The following is a 21458-nucleotide window of genomic DNA, read 5'->3' as shown; positions in this document are numbered from 1 at the left end:
CTTACCATGGTATCCTCAAAGTTACAGGTACAGGGAGGTACACTCCAGCCATCATATACATTTTAATGCATATGAAACCCGACTGTTACCGTATAATTTATGTTGTGTTTTTTATTTGGTTTTCTTTTTCCTCTAAGCGTTTGTCATCCATCTCTGCCCCTCAGAAGATGTATGTGTGCAGTATATGCATGCCAGCTCCAGTGCTGGCTCATCCAAGAATTCTGAGGGAGTGTGACAAGACTGCATGACATCAATGGGAGAGCCTTCCTTCCAGCGATGGGCTTTTTCGGGCTGCCAAGACTGGCTCAAAATGCAGACAGCATATGTAGTGTTAGCAAGGTGTTTTTGTCTTCTTTACCAGATACAATAATGCATATAAAGTACTGTCAAAGTACTCCAATACATGTTCTTTGTTGGTAGGAACTAAACTGTAGAAGATACAATATTTATAATTGCTGGGGCACTAAACTCGTCCTTTAAAGAAAAAAAAACAATGCCCTAGAACAGATATGTTATGCTGATACCAAAGACCAACTTAGCAGCTGAACATGTTAATGTTCAAATCCTCAATATTAAATTGTGAAGAAGGTCCAATGGATATACTGTATGCAATTATATATATTTGTTTGTGTAATCCATTAACGTAATGGTTATGCATTTGTGCATTATAGAGTGACATATTTTAGTTAAATTATTGATTATGTGTAACTTCTGAGGAAGTTGCAAAATAGAATTGAGGTCTGGCAGCACTGATTGAATTTGGCTGACAAAGTGGATGCACATTTCTGTGAAATTGTTTTTGTCTCAGTCAACACAATGAAATGCATTTTTATTCAGCGCATCTATGGAAAGAGTGCCATTGTCCTGAAAACAATAGGTTAAGAAAGAATGTGAGACACAAATAATGTATAGTATCTTCGACTTCATCTCTCAAGTCAAACCATAAACTGGATTTTAAATTGGATTAATTAGATGGTGTAAACCATAATCTTGCTTGTAAGATACAGGCTTACATAGGAACAACTAATGTCAGTGCTAAATACAATACTTTAGGACAGAGATAAAAACCCTTATAAAACCACACTTGAATTAGTTGTCCTTTGTCCATTGTCTTATACCCAACGGTGTCTCACAGATGCAAGACTGACTGCGTTGTTTGTGTCACGGTATTGATAAATTAATCAGCCATATGTGGTCCACTGAAGAACCTCACGCATACATGGACTAAAGATTTATACAATATTTACTTGACAGGAACTCAAAAAAATGTGACATCACCACAACTTCATCAAATATGGGATACTTGAGAAACCTAATTAGAAACGGTTGCATGTTTGTAACGTGCCTATTTACCATAACAGGAGATTGACTTAACTTTGTTTATACAGTGGTGTGAGCCCTTTAATGTGATTAAGTCTCAGGCTTCCCCTCCTGTGGCAACATAGTCTCTTAAACTCTGAGTAGTGCCCCTTACCTGAATGTAAATAGCTAGGAACTTTGAAACAGTGGTTTGAGAATGAGGAATACCAAAACTTGTCAAGTCAAGGAACTTGTCTGAACCACCATGTATGATAAAAAAAGGTATGTAATACAGTCATGGGTAATGTCAAGGAAAAAATATAATTTCATGTTAAACACTATACTTTGTGCTCAAAATCAATTGCATTAAGTCAATAAACCTATGCACAGTCATGGTCATATTTATGACTTAGAGTGTCTTTTTTTACTATTTTACACATCCACAAAAGATTAATTTACATAGATTGCAGTATCTAAAATCAATGCTTTGTTGCACGAGTTGTTGCATTGTTTGTCAAGCCTACTTTAAACTGCTTTCTAGGTAAACAATGTGTCAAACACAGGAAGCACTGTTGACAAAAAGTTGGGATTGCATTTAATACAATGCCGGATCAGATAAAAATCTAGCTATTTCCATTTAAACTGGTAAAATCAAGCACACAAGTGGCATTTTACAATTTACTAGCACCCTAACAGATAAGGAAACCAGAAACCATTGCAAAGTTAAAACCCAGAATTTTGTGTGCCAGACACATGTTTAGGTAACAATGTCAAAACTGTAATAGGATGAAGGAGGAAAGGAGACACAATGCATGAGCCGTGCACAGTACTAATGCTGTAGTCTTACTAGTGTTGTCACAATGATGCATTCTGCACATACACTAATCCCCACCAGGCCATGTGATCATCAAGCCTTTCTCTCGGGGGATTTAACACAAAGCTAACATGTTTTTTTTTTCCATGCTGCAGTGATGTCATTATTTTTCTCCTATACTGGCAGCAAATAAAAGAGAAATAACAAGTCCATGTTCCAGCGGGTAAACACAGTACATGTCTTCCAGTGCCATGTCCAAAACATGTTGTTTTTTTCTTTTTTCTTTTTTCCCCCCAATGTCACCGCCTGCATGAGCCGGCAACCCCAATTAATACAAGAAAAGAGAAAAAACACACAAAGCAGACAAAGATATTTCTCTCAGCAAATGTGATGTCTGTGCCGAGTGTAAGCCGCCAGCATGTAACATACAAACACAGAACAAAGAGCCTTTGTTTATACGAAGAGATGTAAGGATTTCAGGGGAACTCAAAGTAGCGTTTCACACAAATCAAAATGTCATATCTACTGTACTGGCTCAGAAAACATGATTTATAACATTAACTGCAGGTGGTACTAATACCATTATATAATAATAAATATATATATCATTTTTATGATTATGGACACAGATATACTAGGTCTTAGTAACAAAAATATGCAGGAAAAATTGTATCAAAAAAATGTTGTTCACCATTGTAAATAAATACCCAATTCTAAAAGAATACCTAAATTAAAGAACTGACCTTTTAAAATATTGTGGCACTGTTTGCAACCAGCAAAATTCTAGGCCAATTGCTTCAGCAAGTGCTGGGAAACAAATGTCATTGTTCTCTTTAACTTAGCAATATCTCTGCCAGTTAAATAATAAATCAAAGATTTCTTTGCTGACAAAGCATTGCCCTACCTGAAGCTTCATTTTCCAGCACGGATGCATTAGTGTATCCTTTTTAGAGCCTCCTCTTCTTGCATGACTCCTATAATCCAGACTAAAGAGATGAGGGTTATGCACATCTGCTGTTTGCTTTGCTTGTATTTGCTACAGGGGAGAACTTGACTTGCCTGGGCTTGTTAAAGCCCACTAAGGCTATCATGGGGAGAGTGTCAGGAGAAGCACTTCCTGCAGCTGATTCCAAACAGAAGCAGCAATGGATGAATTATTTATATGCTCTTCTTTATCCTCCTTCAAGCCCTGCTGCCCCCGCCTCCAACTAGAGATCTCAAACACTACACAGAGCTACAGAGAACCATGGGGTTACCTCTAGCCCCGTGCTAGAAAAGGCACTGTAGACGTACTACGAGTTTAATATAATACATATAACGCCTATAAAATATATAACTCCTTCACTGCCATGAACATAAGTGTCAATGGATCACTTGTTAAATTGTTAATAAATTGTTAATACAGAAATATTTAAGTGGCCAAAATGTATTTATGTCCTTTTTGTAACCCGCATTTAGGAATCGGTATGATATGTTCATATGTACAAATATTAAGACATACTTGCATTTGGCACTACACAACACAAACGGAACAGAACTGTGCAGATACTACAATTATGATGTGGAAATCAGTTTTCTCCTAATAACACTGAAAGGCTCTAGTTGTCCTTGTAGTAGATGCCAATATCCATCTAAATTCTGTCTGTATGGCAAGTAAATGGGCAATGATATTCGAAGATGATAAAATGTTTGAATGCAATGTACAATTGTGCCAGGGGTCTCTTTCAAAAAATTTGTTGAAAATCAAATTGTAAAACCTATATTTTTCTGCAGGTGCAGGTACACATATAAGGAAGCTATGGCCTACAAGATTCTATACTCTACTAGAGAATATCTAAAACATCTGGCAGCCTTTTCTCAATCGGCTAAAATGGCCAGTAAAGGTTGGTGTTTCCTTTACAGTTGCTCAGCCACTATTTAAATGTGAACACCATTCAGACATTTGATTAAAACAATATTAGCCAGTGGCAAAGGATGTGCGTGTCAGTTCTGTCTGCCACCCCATCACCATGTTGTTTGTTGTAATGTGAGCTGGAACTCACTAGCCAAATCTTTGATTTGGGAGTACACGGATACAAAAGCCAACAATAATGGTTAACAGAGACACCAACAGAAACAATGCAAACATACTAACCAAATGTTATTTTGGGGTGCACATCACAGGGAAGCCAAGCCCCAAGCACGTGCAGTGCTCCTTCATCCAGCTGTCTTATAGCCTCTGCCATTATACAAACAACAAAAGAGCTTATTACCACTAGACTTGTGATGGGCACTTCTTCTTCACTGCTGTTACGACACCATAACGAAGCTTTAAAACAAAGCACTGTTTCGTAAAAGGGCAGTGGACTGCTCCAGTGGTGTTCGAAACAAGAGGTTCAGTCTTATTGTCAGAGAGATGTACATAAGGCTTTGCTTACATTTCCACAAATAAAATGCTCTTATGTCACTGTGAATTAAAACATAAATTATTTTAAACCTAAGCCTTTGAAAAATCATACCTAGAGTAGTTCAAATACATTTGTAAATATTACAGGGATCTGGTATTTATAGCTTTATTGTTCTGCTTTGTAAGACATACCAGTAGTTTCTTCTTGCCAGGTCATTTTCTGGTCAGTAACCATCATTTGAACTCTATCTGCTCTACTAACTGAAAACCTCAGGACAACACTGTTGTAATGCAGATATTCTTGCAGCAATAAACAGGTACAACAGTCACATCTTATACCTTTTACATGTCTATATGAACTCATCTTTATGTGATATTTTATACAAAAGTAATCTCAATATTAAGACAAACTTGGGCAACTAAGTAACGCAATATGTCACTGCACCGTTTTCAAACCGAAGAGCTCAATAATGGCTTTGGCTTCTTAAAGCTAAATTAACGGCTAAATTAAAATGCACTGTTGAAAATAATTGACAACCAGTGTCATGCAATTTTACCGGCAATCTCCCCTTACATCCTTGAGCCAAATGTACTGGCGATTAGCCTTTAAAGCTAAAAATATTTGGTTGTAACTACATACCGTGCATTGTTTCAAATGTCAGGTTATCTAAATGATTCAGAATCTGCGGCCAGAGACACTCTTGGTTACAGTTTCATGGATACCATGTCGATTGGCACCCCCAGATTTTAATTTCAAAACAAAGACAATTTCCAATACGTTTACATTTTGAAATGAGCATAAACAAAATTCAGACTTTAAGTAAGGTTGGAATATATTTGTCCCATGGACAATTATATGTCAGTTTTCTAGAGCCACAGCTGAGAAGGCAGTCAAGGTGAAAATTCTTCATACTCTCACTGAGGATTGCTTGGTACAACAGTTTATACCCCAAATGGTTACAAAGAGATTTTTGATAAGTAAGAGTTATAATCGTGTCCACTCCATCCACAGTACCATGTTTTATTTTATGGCATACAATAAATCATTACTGCCATTGTAACATAAACACAAGAGGCATATTTATTAGTTAAACTAGATTTAAAAAAATGATACTAAAATAGAAAACAAAAATCAATTTGTATTTTTGCTTAAAATTTCTTTTACACTGTAGGTGCCACAGCTGACCCAATGTGCAGTATGTTTAGCAAAATCTACTGATTACAGTCACACCTCCCATATACCGTATTTGCTCGATTATAAGACAACCCTGATTATAAGACGACCCCCCCAAATCTGAATATTAATTTAGGAAAAAAAGAAAAAGCTTGAATATAAGACGACCCTATAGGAAAAAAGTTTTACCAGTAAATGTTAATTCATCTAAACTATTTTTTTTAATAAAAGCTATGATTGACAAAAATATTTTGGTTTTATTTCCTTCTATTTTCCAACCTGCCCCCCCCAGTTATGGACTTCTGCCCCAGAAATACCCCCTATATGCCACCGTGCCCCATGATATGCCTTTTAACCCTCTAAATGCCACTGTGCCCCATGATATGCCTTTTAACCCTCTAAATGCCACTGTGCCCCATGATATGCCTTTTTACCCTATATGCCACTGTGCCCCATGATATGCCTTTTGACCCCCTATGTGCCACAGCTGCGGGGGATCTGGATCTTAGTCGTCTCATAGTCAGATTTATTTGAGGTCTGATTATAAGACGACCCCGATTATAAGACGATGGATATAGGAGGATGCATTTGCTCTGAAAAAAACCTCGTCTTATAATCGAGCAAATACGGTATTTATTTTTATATAAATAAAGGGCCAGATCCATGCTTTACCCTAAATCACATGCTTTTTTTTAAATACTATTGGCTTAAGGGGTTTGGGAGTAAACTGTTGATTATAGCTCAAGATCCCTCTGGGAACCTCTCATACATTTTTAATCTCAGTGATCTCATGGTGATAGATAGGACTCGCCAAACTTGGTGTACTTTGACGTATTGGCGAGCTAAGTAATTTATGGCCATATAGTGCAACGGAATCGACAATATTTATGCCTTAGGTAGGTGATTTTTTAATGGTATTTGCTGGGTATGCTCTGAATTGTTTCTTTTATTATGCAGTTGTTGGTCATTGTAATTCTTGCAGCAACCCAGGAATTTCACTGTGTGTGCCTTTTATGCTTTTTAGGTTGTACACTCCCCTATTTTGTATATATTGTTTGTGCTGTGCTTATTTGCCTCCCTCCTGCCACATAGGTGCCTCATTAATGTTGTCCAAAGAAGGCTTTAAATTGCTTGAGAATCTTTATTAAGTTAAAATGCAAAGCAGTCCCACTGATTCAGCTCCTTGGTAAGCAATAAAGCCATGAAAAAATAGACAGAACTTGCCAAACCTGGAATACTTTGATGTAGTGGTGGGCTAAGCTATATATGACCATATGGTATGACTATAATCCTCAATATTAATGCTTTAAATAATTCTTTGTCAAGCCCCTCTCACCCTTACCTGCTCTTCACAGCTGTTCTCCATCACTGCAGGCCCTCCTATAGCTCTGCGGAGTAGGCCGAAGCCGCGGCCTGTAGTAGCGGCATCTACCCGCGATCGCGGTAGTGCGGTAGCCCAAAACCACGGGGCAAAAGGTACAGCAAACCCAGGGAGGACTTCCAGGTGTTGCCCAGACATCAGCATAATGTTGCACACCTGTGGAGGGGAGGTGAAGCCTGCCTCCACCATCAACTATCCACCAATAATGTTCACACACAAACAATGAACCAGGTGCTGTGGAATCACTCCTCTCTGACAACCAATCCAGTGAGGAGCTTGTTCAACACGGGGGGGGGGGGGGGGTAGATACCTGCAGCACTATAAAAGCCCTCAGACTGTGACCACTTTACTCCAATGTTCCAGAACTTTGGTTCCTGTAGGTCCTTGGACTCCAGATTCTTCTTGTTCTCTGCTCGCCTTGCTACAGACCCTTTTTTGATTCTCCGTTATTTGACCTCTACTCTCCTCTTGGACTACCCCGCTTGTCTGTTTCCTGACCCTAGCTTGGACTAACGTTTTATCTGCTGATCCAATGTTGTGTGTATCTGTGCTGTTTCCAATAAAGTCGGTTCCTGTTTTACCTCAATATAAGTTCTGTCTTGTTATTGGGGAGTCTCGGTGTTGTATTTCTGGTGGCTATGGGGAGAAGGAAGCAGCGTCTTGCAAGTGTACCTAGTTGGGTTACGGGCCGGTCCCGTCATACTAATTGCATTTACTACAATAAATTTGCAATTCGTACAAATCCAAATGCACAAGTTTACAGAAACATGGCACTGTGTTATCAAGAAATGGATTCACTTTCATGGGGTCCCAAGGAGTGAGCCCACAGTACCTGATGCCTAGGTGTCGGAAATTATTTGATGTCCTCCTTTTCTTTTACCCCACAACATTATATTTCCAGGATGCCTGAAGAACCCATTACCTTGAAAGCTTACATTCAGATTCTACTTCTAATTCTCGCTTTATGTATCTCCAGCCTCTAACTCCAGTATCTACCCAAAGTTAATTTTCTTTTTCTTTCCAGAATTCTGTTTCATGGGTTGTTCTATGTATTTATGTTTTTGTAGTTTTCCACTAGTGTCCTTGCAGCTCACTAGAATAGGTTATGCATCTCTGTTACCACTGCATTTTTCTTACTCTCTCTTTTATATCCCCCCAATTTCTTTGTATCCCTTGGTCTCTTTTAGGATAGCTTCAAGTTAGTCCCATATATGTTTAAATTCCCTCACTGTACCAGCCTCTACCACTTCTGCTGGAAGGCTTTCCCACTTATCTGCCATAAAGTAAAACTTCCCTTTAATTTTCCACCATCTACTTAGCTCTTTTTCCCTGGTAATGGCTTACCTCTCTCATCCTCAATATCTTTCCCTCAATCTTCTTTTCATGTCTTCTCTTTGATTTTTTTTCTCCCATCTATCTTCTCTGCTATATACCCAATTTGAAATGGCTACATCCCCTTTGCCTAGATTATCTTTAATGTATAGCAAACCTAGACCACCAGAAGGGTAGTCTCTAGTGGAGTGGTCTGTGCGGGCTGTTACACAGACCTTCACCTCGACCATACCATGGCAGGTAGAACTGCTTTGGGAGAACTAGGGGAAGCTTGCCTAGAGCCTCATTAATAAAAACTTCCCTGGTTGCTACATGTCAAGCCTTAGAGCAGCATCATGGCAAGGTTTAGGAAGAGATCCAAGCTTGGTTCCTCACTGCAGGACCATCAGCACCAGGAGCAGCACTGAACCAATGAACACACAGATTTCCAAGAATTACATCATTTTAATGAATTGATCCCCCATAGTAAAAAAAATGTGATAAGGTGGCAGCAGCAGCACTAATAGTAAACACTGATTAAACATTAAACATTGGCAGAAGACACACATCCTAACTCACGTGAGTGGTCATACTGCGACTGGGAATTGCCTACTCCTGCATCTCTACTTAGCTTGGCATGCCCCAACTGTGCTGCATTTCATGCACCCTATGAAAAAACATGTCCCTCCAAGACTTCAAATTAATTTTGAGGGCCATGTTGCTCTTAACCTTTGTGTCACAAAGCACAGCATGTACCATAATGTGTCCATGATGGCTTGCATGCGACCTGTCAGCTTTTCTATTAGCCTTCTGATCAGCTTTTCAACCTCCATGTGTAATCTGTAGCCCAGGATGACCTCATTTTGTTCCAGGAAGTCATGCATGGTGAAATTTTATCACCAATATCTTTAATGATTTATTGTATATCTGTCTCCTTTGTTTTTATATAATATTTTTTGAAAGCTAACTCTTCTGCTTCCGGATCATATGGTGGGAGGTATACGCCGTAACGTTCTGACAATCCATAACTTAAGTAAACGAGGTTTATACCTCATCAATGGAAAATATCAGGTTGTTATCCTGTTTATTTATAGATTCATCATTTTTCTTGCTTGTACATCACCTGTTGCCGGGTTGCAGCTGTGGAAACATGCCAAAAGCATAGACGATTATGAAGAAGCTCTCTGCAAAAACGTTAAACTACGTGGCAACACACACCCATTATATACATTAAAAAGTATATGAAGACTATGATGTTAAGTACAATAACATAACATGCTTGTTTCCTATTTGGCAAGTGTGCATCTAGGAAGACATTTGACATGTTCCAACAGTTTGTATTCATTTTCTCATACAAGAATGTTGTACCATTGAACGTGCATTACAAATGTGTTTTTTACACAATAACAAATCGGCTGGCTGTTGGCATCTATAACATGCATAAGACTTATTAAAAGATAAATCAGAACTGTCAAATTTCATCATGTGGAAGGCCAAACCTTTTCACCAATGAGCTGAGTAGAGATGCAACATTTTATCTCAATGACCTGATAATGTATTAAGAAGGATAAAGCCCATGATTATTTCATGCATTAAGGGTTGTATAAGGCTTTTATGATGTGTAGTTTTAAATTCAATTCATGAAATTGTCTCACATTAAATATAGACTATGTAAGGCTAAAGAAGCCATTCTTGCTTAAAAAGAACTTACCAAGTTTTTACTTTTATAACATAATATACACTCAGCTAATTGGTATGGGATGTTTCATTACATCATAGCTTACCTACAACCTATTGTTTAATAAATAAACTACATTCGCATTAATCAAGCCATCAACCTAAGATTATATTTTAGAAGCTGTATACTACTATGCACCCATTAGTCAAGACAACTCATAATGCACAGACACAATCATTCAATTACATGTACATTTTCAGTAAGTAAACTAGTTTACAAATGCATATTCAGTTGATATTGCAACTTGTTTGATATTTGTAAAGAAAGCTCCGTGTAGGGTAATGACAGGAACAGACTCTTCTGAACAAGACAATGAGTGAAAACATAAACATCTGTATCATCTACTGTTCTTCTAGCACAATAGGGCTTACCATATGTATATTGACGTATATATATAAAACTCAATGCAGTCTCCACAGAGATTAAATACAATACGTACAGCGACAGCGAAACACAACAGGAATAAGAGAACAATACTAATTAGCATCGCTTTTAACAATTCAAAGCAACACACACTCGTCTGGTGTATCGCTTATCAGTATTATGATGCACTGATGTGGCAGTTCTATGCTGTGCCTTACTCTGCTATAGTTTTGAATGAAACAAACAAATATTTACCAAAATATGTGGTCTCTCTGTCAAATGGGGACTGTATTACATTTAGTGAGATTTCAAGTGAAGTTGTTTACATAAAGCATACATAACCTATAATAATAAGATGACATTTTAGAACATCTTACTATTTGACCTGATGTTTCTGCCTGTATGTGAAATACCACAATTAGGTCTATTCACTAAAGGGTGAGTTGGTAGAAGAGATTTAGCTTCCACTTCCTCACTTCACTATTCATTAGAAAGTGCCAACAATGACCTATTTCTCAAGCAAGAAGGGATGAGATGGGGTCATATGCTGTATAATGGGATAATATGGAGATTTTTAAGAAATGTCACTGGTTTAACTATGCACTATACAGGGCCAACCAAGATCTTCCTGCACTTAGGTTCATTTAGGTTCCAATTATATTCTACATTAAGATAGCATTTTTCCATTGAGGGGACACTGATGTAAATTGTAATAAACACATTACATTTTCTTATGTTAATGTGTTCAGATACAGATTTAGATGTGTCTGTTTTGTTCTCTGTTATCCAAAACGTAACAAAAAAAAAAAACAACAAACAGAAAAAAACAAAGAACATACAGCCATCTCTGTAATTATTAAGCTGATGACATACTCTGATGATAGTTTCTCCCATACGTTGAATATAATAGTTAACGGATAGGGAAGGAGTTAGAGCAAGAAGACAAGGAGGAGCACAGAGGAGACATAGATAAAACCCACTGCTATTTCCAAACACCAAGCCTCCAAATAACAGCAGAGTTTTCCGTAGCCTCCAGAGGACACACTGAATATCGGATTGATTGGCAAATTATATATACATACAGCGGTATGTAAAAATAATATTATTATTACTATACTCTAAATCTAAATACCGTATTTGCTCGATTATAAGACAAGGTTTTTTTCAGAGCAAATGCTCTGAAAAATACCCCTCGTCTTCTAATCGGGGTCGTCTTCTAATCAGACCTCAAATAGAGGTCTGATTAGGAGACTAAGATCCAGATCCCCCGCACCGTTGCAGGGGACCTGGATCCTCCTGTCTCACCCCCCCCCCCATCATACACACACTTACCGGTGCTTCCTGCTGTATTGCCGGGGCAGTGGGTTGACGTCTACGCGATCCGCATAGACAACGTCCGCTGCAGCCGGAAGGAGGTGTGGCTACCAGCGGGTGTTGTCTGCGTCCGTCGCGTAGACCTTCCCCGACTGTCAGAGATCAGAGTTCCCAGCACCGGTGCGGGGAACTCTGATCTCTGACAGCCGGGGAAAGTATACACGACGGACGCATACAAACCCCCGCTGCCAACTCCACCTCCTTCCGGCTGCAGCGGAAGGCGACGTCAACCCGCTGCCCCGGCTGGAAGCACCGGTAAGAGAGGGCTGAGAGGGGTGAGAGAGGGGGAAGGGGGGTGAGAGAGGGGGTGAGAGAGGGGGGAGAGAGAGAGTGTGTGTGTTAGTTAAATGGGGGTATAGGGTGTGTGTGTGTTAAATGGGGGCATAGGGCATTTCTGGAGTGGCGTTAAGGGGGCATTTAATAGAGCACTCTGCCTCCTGAAATGCCTTATCCCTCCCTATATGCCACTCTGCCCCATAATATGCCTTTTAACCCCCAAATGCCAGAATGGGATATAGGGGTATAAGGCATTTCTGGAGGCAGAGTGCTCTATACAATGCCTTTTAACCCCCTTAATGCCACTCTGCCTCCTGAAATGCCTTATACCTCCCTATATGCCACTCTGCCCCATAATATGCATTTTAACCCCCTAAATGCCAGAATGGGATATAGGGGTATAAGGCATTTCTGGAGGCAGAGTGGCACATAGGGGGTCAAAAGGCATACCATGGGGCACAGTGGCATATAGAGGGTTAAAAGGCATATCATGGGCCACAGTGCCATATTGGAGTGGCAAGCCTGGGGGCAGATGTGCGTAACTGGGGGACAGGTTGGAAAATACAAGAAATAAAAACAAAAAAAATATTTTTCTCAATCATAGCTTTTATTAAAAAAATAGTTTACATGAATTAACATTTACTGGTAAAACTTTTTTCCTTTGGGGTCGTCTTATATTCAGGCTTTTTATTTTTTTCCTAAGTTAATATTCAGATTTTGGGGGGTCATCTTATAATCAGGGTCGTCTTATAATCGAGCAAATACGGTACTTCAGCTCTTGTACAACTCCAGATGGACAGCCTTTGCATTATTGCCATTATTTAAAAGGCCAGGTGATTCATTAGTTATAAACTACAGTATATAAGGATTTAATAAATACTACTTAGGGAAATTGAACCCATCCAAACATGAAAACAGTCATGTGTTTTAACAGAGTAAAAATGTATTGTACAGGGGAGGCCTGGCATCTTCTGGCATGGGGCAGGTAAAGATTACGTGGCCCCATCAGCCCCTTGTCCCGATTGGTAAATAACATACACACTGGCACACATATTTACACACACTAACACACAAGCACATTTACACTAATGCTATCACACATACTCACTTTGTCATGCAAAATGAATATGTTTAAGGGTTAACAAGAAACCTTGCATAAGTACTATAAATGCTAGAGTGGCAGTGCTAGAGCCTGCCATATGGAAACCTGGCCAGATCGCATCATAAAACTAGCAGGGCAGGAAGGACATCCAAGCAGGGCAACTTATACTTGCTGCCATAAAATCTCACCAGGCATTGGGGTCATAATGGGGACGCAGTACAACCTAATATGAAGATGTTCTGCAAGCTGACAGTGTGACCTTCAGAATAACAGGAAACATGGCAGAAGGGGGCTAAACAGGCCTGAGAAATAAGCATTAGTCACCAAGTTATCCAGTAGATAGGTGGTGTTCGGTACCCATATGCAGGGGTGTTTTATGCTGCCCTAGGCCTGACTAAACTCATGTACCCTCTAATTTTACTTGCCCCATCATCCCTTCCTGCCCAGGCCACACTTACTTACTTCTATATTGTTACCTACATGCCTGACCTCCAAACAGCTCCCAGCAACCACAACAGCCATAACGGAGCACAGATATATATATATATATATAAATTATTTCAAATGAAAGCCCTACTTGTGCTAAAAAAACCCCCCCAATATATAATGCGTGTGGGTGCACTAAATAAGTTAGTGGGCAATCAGAGTTGCATGAAGACATAGCTAAAGGACAAAAACTGCTCTGGTCATTTAGTGCAAACATGTTTTTTTTTATTAAAAAAAAACAAACAAACAAAAAAAAAACCCTGATAGGGTTAAAATAATTTAATGGACAAACTGGGTGTTACAAAAAAAAGGCAGAATAAAAAACGTCAAATTTACATTAACGTGTGTGACTGGACTAGAGCTGAAACAACGAATCGATAAAATCGATAATAATCGATAACGGAAATCGTTGTCGACGATTTCCGTTATCGATTAATCGAGTGATCGATTCGTCGTTGGAGCACTAGAGAGAGAGAGAGAGAGAGAGAGAGAGAGAGAGAGAGAGAGAGAGAGAGAGAGAGAGAGAGAGGGGTGGGGGGCATTGCAGGGTGTGAGACTGGGTGCAGGGCAGAGTGGGGGTGGGGATGCAGGGCAGAGTGGGGGTGGGGGCACAGTGCAAGTTGTTTTTAACATCTAGTTCTTAAAATTATTTTAAATAAACGAAAATTTTGCATATTGTTTTTTTTTATCCGATTAATCGATTAATCGAAAAAATAATCGGCCAACTAATCGATTATTAAAATAATCGTTAGTTGCAGCCCTAGACTGGACACACACTTTTATCTCTTTATCACAATGGCATTTATCTAATCGCCTTCTCATTTTACTATGACATAATAATAATAATAATAATAGCTATATTTTAACCCCTTCAATCCCAGGGGTTTTTGGTACCTCAAAGCCCAGAACAATTTTGCCATTTTTGGGGTATGTCGGTTTAGCGATTATTCTCTGTTCCTGTGAATAGTGTACGCATGTAAACTATATATTGTTTTTTCAAGGAGAGATAGAGCTTTCGTTTGATACCATAGTTGGATGATTAGCAGAACATTTAGAATGAGAAATTTAGTAAAAACTAGCGAAGATTAGAAAAATAAACTAATTTTTTTTTACATTTTCCCTCTGAATCCTCACAAAATTAGGTAAAGCGATGGAAAATCCCCTCCAAGTTTATCAATTCAGGTTTCCTGATTTCAGAAATACCTAATTTATATAGATTTTCCAGACTTTCCCAGCACCAGGGAGCATACTATTAGGTGTACAATTTTGTATAATTTTTATGCCTATGGCTTAACGGGTTTGGGGGTTGTGAACGGGGGCAGGAGGGTTATAATGGCTAGATGTTATGCTAGGGCAATGGGATGTAAGGTTTTTTTTAAGAATTTTTTTTATTATCTTTTTTTATATATTTTTTTTAATGTTTTATTTTATTTTAATTGTTTTAAATTTTTTTGTTTTTAATTTTTTTTTTACACAGTAATGGTAGGAGGTCCTCCTAGGGACCTCCTGAACATGCCAGTGATGTCACAGTGACATCACAGCTCACATTATATTTTTTTTTGTATTATTTATATTATTATTTTAATGATTTTTTTAATATTATTTTTTAAATGAATTAACTTTTTTTTTTTTCAGCTTTTCTGTTACAGGACGGGAGGGGGAGTGAGAGAGATGGTTTCTCACTCCCCTCCCCGCGATCCCCCTGCACCAATCACACTGTGATCTCTACGCAGGTCCTCACAGACCTGCATAGAGATCGTAGTGTCTCTGTGCCTCATCGGAGGGCAGGATATCCCCGCGGGGGATATCCTGTCCTCCGATGACCTTCCGGTTTACCGGCAGTTTACCGGTAACAGCTTACCGGCTTTCATGCCGGAAGCCGTTACAGGCGATCGGACAGCAGAAAGCCGGCTTCTGCTGTCAGTGGGGAGTCCAGGCTGTCAAATGACAGCCTGGTCTCCCGTGCAGCGGCAGGGATGTGTCCCTGACGCTGCACGAAGGGCTGGACGTACCGGGACGTCCATAGGGGTTTCTTTGTGGGCGTTTTTTGGACGTCCCGGTACGTCTATAGGAGAACGAAGGGGTTAAAGGCACAAGAACCCAATCACAATATTTCTCAAACTAGGTTTAATAAATAAATAAGTTTTACTAGTAAATATTAATTCACATATAAACTATTTCTTTTCATATTTAATAAAAACTTATTGAGAAAAATGCATTTCTTGTTTTTATTTGCTTTTACTGGCCAACCTGCCCCCCCCCCAGTTATGTACATCTGGCTTGCAACTCTGCCCCCCCCAGATATGCCTTATACCCCCTGATATGCCACTCAGCCCCCAGATATGCATTATAACCCTATATGCCACTCTACCCCCAAATATGCCTTATACCCCTATATGCCTTATACCCCTGACATGCCACTCTGCCCCCTGATATGGCACTCACCCACAGATATGCCACATACCCCCCCAGATACGCCACTCAGTCCCCCCAGACTTACCTCCGTGCTACAGACTTCCTGGTGTCTAGTGAGGACTTCTATGACTGAGCACCTGAAGGTTACATCACGCCGGCGTTCTGTCATAGAATCCCCGGCAGAAATGTCATGTACCAGGCACCAGGCAATACGAATTGCACATCCCTGGTAATATTGTTAGTGAATAATATATTTATATCCCTTTGATGTTGCACTCACACTTTCATTCACTTCAGATCAATGTTGTAAACATCTAGGACAACAGACTCAAAATAAAACAAACATACCCATCAATGTATGAAAAGCAATATAGAATTTAATAAACAAGTATCCTTACATATTTAACAGGAGTCTTCCACAGGGTTAACTCCAATAAACGTGTTGTGGCCAGTACAATAGTGTGGCTGATGAAATCAAAGGTAACAGTTTGAAATGTGTGTGAACCTTCTACCTGACGTAACACCATAGGCTAATTAAAAAGTACACCAGCAGATGGAATAACATCTACCCCTGTTGCAAAAGAGGACGTGATACAGTACAATTACAATGAAACGTTTCAGTTCCCTATTAATGACTAGCACGATATATTATTGTACCATCGGTCACATTAGTAATCGTATGTATTACTGGCATCTATGGGAAATGGCTTTTGTTTTTGAGTTTGTGGTTTGTTTTAGCTGACTTCTGCTAGTAAATCAGTAAATAGGCATGTTCTTTCATTTGTACGCTTGGGTTTCGAAAACTAAAAAATATTTACTGGTCCACAGGTCTACTATAATTATTTTGAGCGCTTCACTATATGCACTGTGTCTTACTTACCCTTTTTGTTAACGAAAATCATAAGTTCAATTTTCACTTTCATCACTTCTAGAGCAAGCCGAAAAGTGGAAAAGGTTTCCTTAGGAGTTACCACATAAACCTTACAATTTTGCCCCATTCTACAGTAACAAAAAAATACGTTAAGAAGCAATCTTCTGACATTATAGTTCCTTAAACTCTGCATGCTTTGTGAAATCACACGTACTTAGGCGATGTAAACAACTCTAGACACATTTATTTTTTGCTGGACTTCCCAGGGTAAGGAAAGTGCAACATTTTTCAGATATGGCCTAAAACTATTTTTTTAACATATTGCTTAATTGGGACCTAAGTGATATGATTTCACAGTTCATATTGCAACAAAATTAAGTCAAGTGTTAAAAAAGTGAGGCTGTGCAAAATAATAAAAACAAAGTAAAGATATTTTAACTTATCTTGTTTTCATAGGACACAATGAGATCAACCACAATCTCATTGTGACCTACAAAAAAGAGAACTTAAAATATTTTAATGTATTACTTATTTTTGCACAACTTCGCTATTTTAATACAAATAAAATGGAGTCATTTATAATATGTAAAGTTGTGAAGAACTTGTCCCCCCTACTTATATTTTAGTCCTCATGAATATTGGGTTATATGTATTGTAACGGGTTCACCAAGAGAGCTGTAGTAACTCCTAGAGATCACCCAGATATATCCTCCTGTTGTCCCCGGAATCACTTCCAGCACCAGCCAGCGTGCGCACCCTGCTATGTGTACCCAATAAGTAAACACAACTACCTGAGTTGAGTATAGCAGGAATGAACAGTTTATTGTTGTGAAACATAGACTCTGCATTAACATAAATTAACAGATACGTGTATTCAACACAACCTTTAATTCCCCTGGCAGCAATCCTATTAATGGGATTAGTTAAACAATGGAGGTCCTACCTGTGTTATCTTTGTTTGGCAGCCAGGCTGGAGCCATCTCTGAGTACCTTGGGGCCCTGTATGACAGGTCATTCTGTCACATGTATGAATATGGTTTTGAAACAAAGTATTATTGGGGGTTGAAAATAGTATTTTATTTGGGTATGTCAACTAAATGTGAAAAGAGGAAGTTATGGTTAATGAAAGACATAGCAAAAGTACTTAAAAAGTTTACATCCTCAAGTAAACATGTAGGTGACCATGCACAAGCAAAGCATGTATAAGAGGAGCCTGTAACAGGAAGAAAGCCGATACAGATGCTAAGAATGAACAAAAACTCTGGTTCATTCCCTTATCATTTCCAGTCTCGACCATTGCAACACTGTTCTGGCTGGCATTCAACTGCCTTGACTCTCTCCTGACCTAAATGCTGCTGCTAGGCTTTTCTTCCGTGCACGCCGCTCCTCTTCTACGTCCCCACTCTGTGAAATCCTCCACTGACTCCCTATTATCTTAAGAACTAATTAACATATAAGGCCCTCCACAACACTTTTATTTCTGCCCTCATAAAAAAATGACTCCCCTACTCAATGTTTATGTTCTTCTCACGGGCTAAGGCTCTCCTCCTCACTTATCACATCTTCCTTTTCCCATCTACAAAAGTATGACAAAACTAGAATGGAAAAACTAAGACAAATCTATACATTAGGTAAAGAGGGCCCTGCTCGCAAAAGTCACTGTTGTTGTACTCATATATTTTACCCAGAGTTCCAGGCTTCCAGGCTATATAAATATTTGGAGTCCAAATTCATGTTTTAGCACTGAAAGAGGAGATAAGACAAAAAGTAATATTTAGTTTTTGCAATGTTCACAAGATTTGTTTCAAACTTAAGAATAAAAATGATCATAAATAAAATAGAATCATGTTTCTATTTATTGCATCTATGATGCTGTGAACTTTTTACATAAAAGGTTTTCATAGCCACAAATAGAAACACATTTTCATGCTGTGCTTCTGCAAAGGTTTTATAGAACTGACAATGCTAGATTTATTAAGGTAAACATTCTCATCACTTGCGAAGCCATCGTCTGCCCTTGATAAATAAAGTAACAGATGCGTCCCAGTTTTGCATCCATGACTTTGATAAATAACTCCTTGGGTAAAAGTAGTAAAACAAAAACTCTAGAACTGCTGCAATCAGGCAGCATTTGTAAACAAAATTATATAGACAATAGCATCAGTGTAGAAAACAGATTTGCAGTGACACAAATGGTTAAGATATGTCTTATAATGTAATTTAGCTTCAGCCTAATATTTTATCTTGTCACGAACACATCCTTACAGAGAAACGCGTGCTACAAAACACTATAACATGATTAAATAATAGGCACAACAAAATTGTGCAGATGGGCTCATTTACTGAGACACATCCACAGATCTCCTTAGGTCTCAACCATGCCATCAGAAAACCAATAATGTCTGGAAACAGGTCTAGACAAACCACAGGAGCAAGGTAGCCATGGTTTCTAAAATTCTAGTTATGGCAACTAACCTGCCTTGATTTTTATGGCTACCTTCAGTGCCAAACTGAAGATGACGAGGCTGCCATGGGACTTCAAGGGTAGTGGCCGTCTGAGTGTTAAGTGCAGCCGAGGGCTGAATATGCTCTTCCATGCGTTACACTTTGTTGTGCATGTAGCGGGGCATATCCAACCAGTGGCCCCACACACTGCTGCAACATGATTTGCCACTGGAGGGGCAGAGCCGATTAGCATGGGATACTGTTGGCCAGTAAAACACCAGGTGCTTGCCCTGTGTGCCAGATGTTCAAGATGGGCCTGGCTACATTCCTTCCCAACAATTTACAAAAATCAATCCAACATAACAATTCAGTCACTCAGAAAATACTCCTCCTTATGTTGAAATATTAAATAATCAACACTGGGTGCAGCTATGGAAGAATGGCCCAATAAATTTTTTCAAGAAGAATCTTCAATTATCCTAGTATTATCAAACATGGAAAAGCCATATATGAAAGTATCATGCTGCCCCCCATGTAGCACCTAGGGAAAAAACATTGTCCATTATAATTGTATGTCTGGATCCTACAGTATACATGGATTCATGTAGTATAAGGACGGTGTTAAAAAAAAAAAAAGCAAATGATCAATAGGAATAACAACCAAAAAGTGAAATTAAATAATTTCATGGACTACATTAGGGTAATTAACTTTTACAGTATGAAGTCTTTCTTGGCACAGTTGTTTTTAGTGCACACAGCTGAAGCATTCTTATATCTCTGGATGACCAATATAAAGTAGGTGGTACATATACACATACAGATGTACATGGCTTCATTTCATTTTTACGTAAGCCTAAATCTCAATACAAATAAGCCACTTACTTTATTGATTAATGTAGAAATGAATTCCAAACTCCAACCTTTGACCCATAGCACACTAGTTTAATTATTATTAACATAAAAACCCAGTATAGAAACCAAGAATTTGATGGCAGATAATGAGCAACTGGTCCAACTAGTCCGCTAATTTTTCCTGACATAAAGACTCAAGCTTTAATCAGTGTTTTATGCTGTATGCATTAATGTACAGTATATCAGATAATTACTGTTACACTTGTCAGCAGTGTACATTCATGCCATGTCTCTTTAAATGGAGAGTTTTATTAATTTGCTTTCAGAAACAAGGCAACACAAACAATGACTTATTTACAAAGTCCATAAAGCAATCAAATAGGGCAGTCAATAAATAAGCAATACTGGAGCAGCTCTTTGGGGGGATGAGCTAAGTAAACTGAGAAGGAGGTTTTATTATCTAAGAAGCCACAGTAATAATGGTAAGCAAATTAGCGGAGAAGCCCTGTGCCAGGGACACAGCTGCTTCTCTTTGTTATTTTGTAGATGGAGACAAAAAGTCAAGTGACAAAGATTTGCAATTAACTAAAACAATGGTAATCATTAATAATGCAGCACAGTGTAAAATCGCAATTGGTATTCAGTAATTCTGGCTGAAAGACAAAGTCCATCTGAGTCCTCTATAAAACTTCTAAACTGAGTCCATTATTGGATCTACTGGGTGAGCAGCGCAATGAAAATAAGGAGTGTGAGTTTTAATGCGTTGCACTATGTGTGCAAAAGCATCCCAGTTGTCTTCTATAGAACACAAGCGTTTTTTTTTTCATGCTAAGAGCAATACACATCATAAACGCTTTCTGCTTCACATATCTTGCAAGACATTTACAAACAGAATTATAACAAGTGGCATTATCACCATTTATAAAAGAAACACCTGTGTGCACATGGTCCCACTTCCCCATGTTGATATTCTTAACAATATATTGCAAGTTTTGTATTGCTGAAAATTAAATACTTGAGGCATGCAAATGCATACTCTGGCCAAGTTCAACTAGGCCAAGTCCTAAGGCAAACAATTTGGTGACAGACCATCAGTCGTAAAACCAAAATTCTCGGATCTACCAACTGGCCCATTTAAACTATAGAGGGCTTTGTCAAGCCATCAAAGCCA

The 21458-nt window shown here is 38.7% G+C and overlaps 1 protein-coding gene across 5 annotated transcripts in view; it reads right to left on the bottom strand.

The window, feature by feature from the left end:
• MARCHF8 (membrane associated ring-CH-type finger 8) overlaps positions 1–21458 on the bottom strand; it is a 169378-nt gene that overhangs the window by 30334 nt on the left and 117586 nt on the right. The window contains exon 1 of one of the 5 annotated variants that reach the window (XM_053451311.1): positions 3018–3243. The exons of the other annotated variants lie outside the window; for them this stretch is intronic. Coding sequence (XP_053307286.1) covers positions 3018–3047 — 30 coding nt within the window. The 5' untranslated portion in view covers positions 3048–3243. Of the gene's footprint in view, positions 1–3017; positions 3244–21458 lie in introns of those variants that run through there. 5 annotated transcript variants of the gene reach the window in all.

The sequence above is a fragment of the Spea bombifrons genome, chromosome 11, assembly GCF_027358695.1.
Source record: "Spea bombifrons isolate aSpeBom1 chromosome 11, aSpeBom1.2.pri, whole genome shotgun sequence".
Classification (NCBI taxonomy): Eukaryota; Metazoa; Chordata; class Amphibia; order Anura; family Pelobatidae; genus Spea; species Spea bombifrons.
The sequence above is the reverse complement of the archived record's forward strand: the minus strand, read 5'-3'. Positions and strand labels throughout refer to the sequence as shown.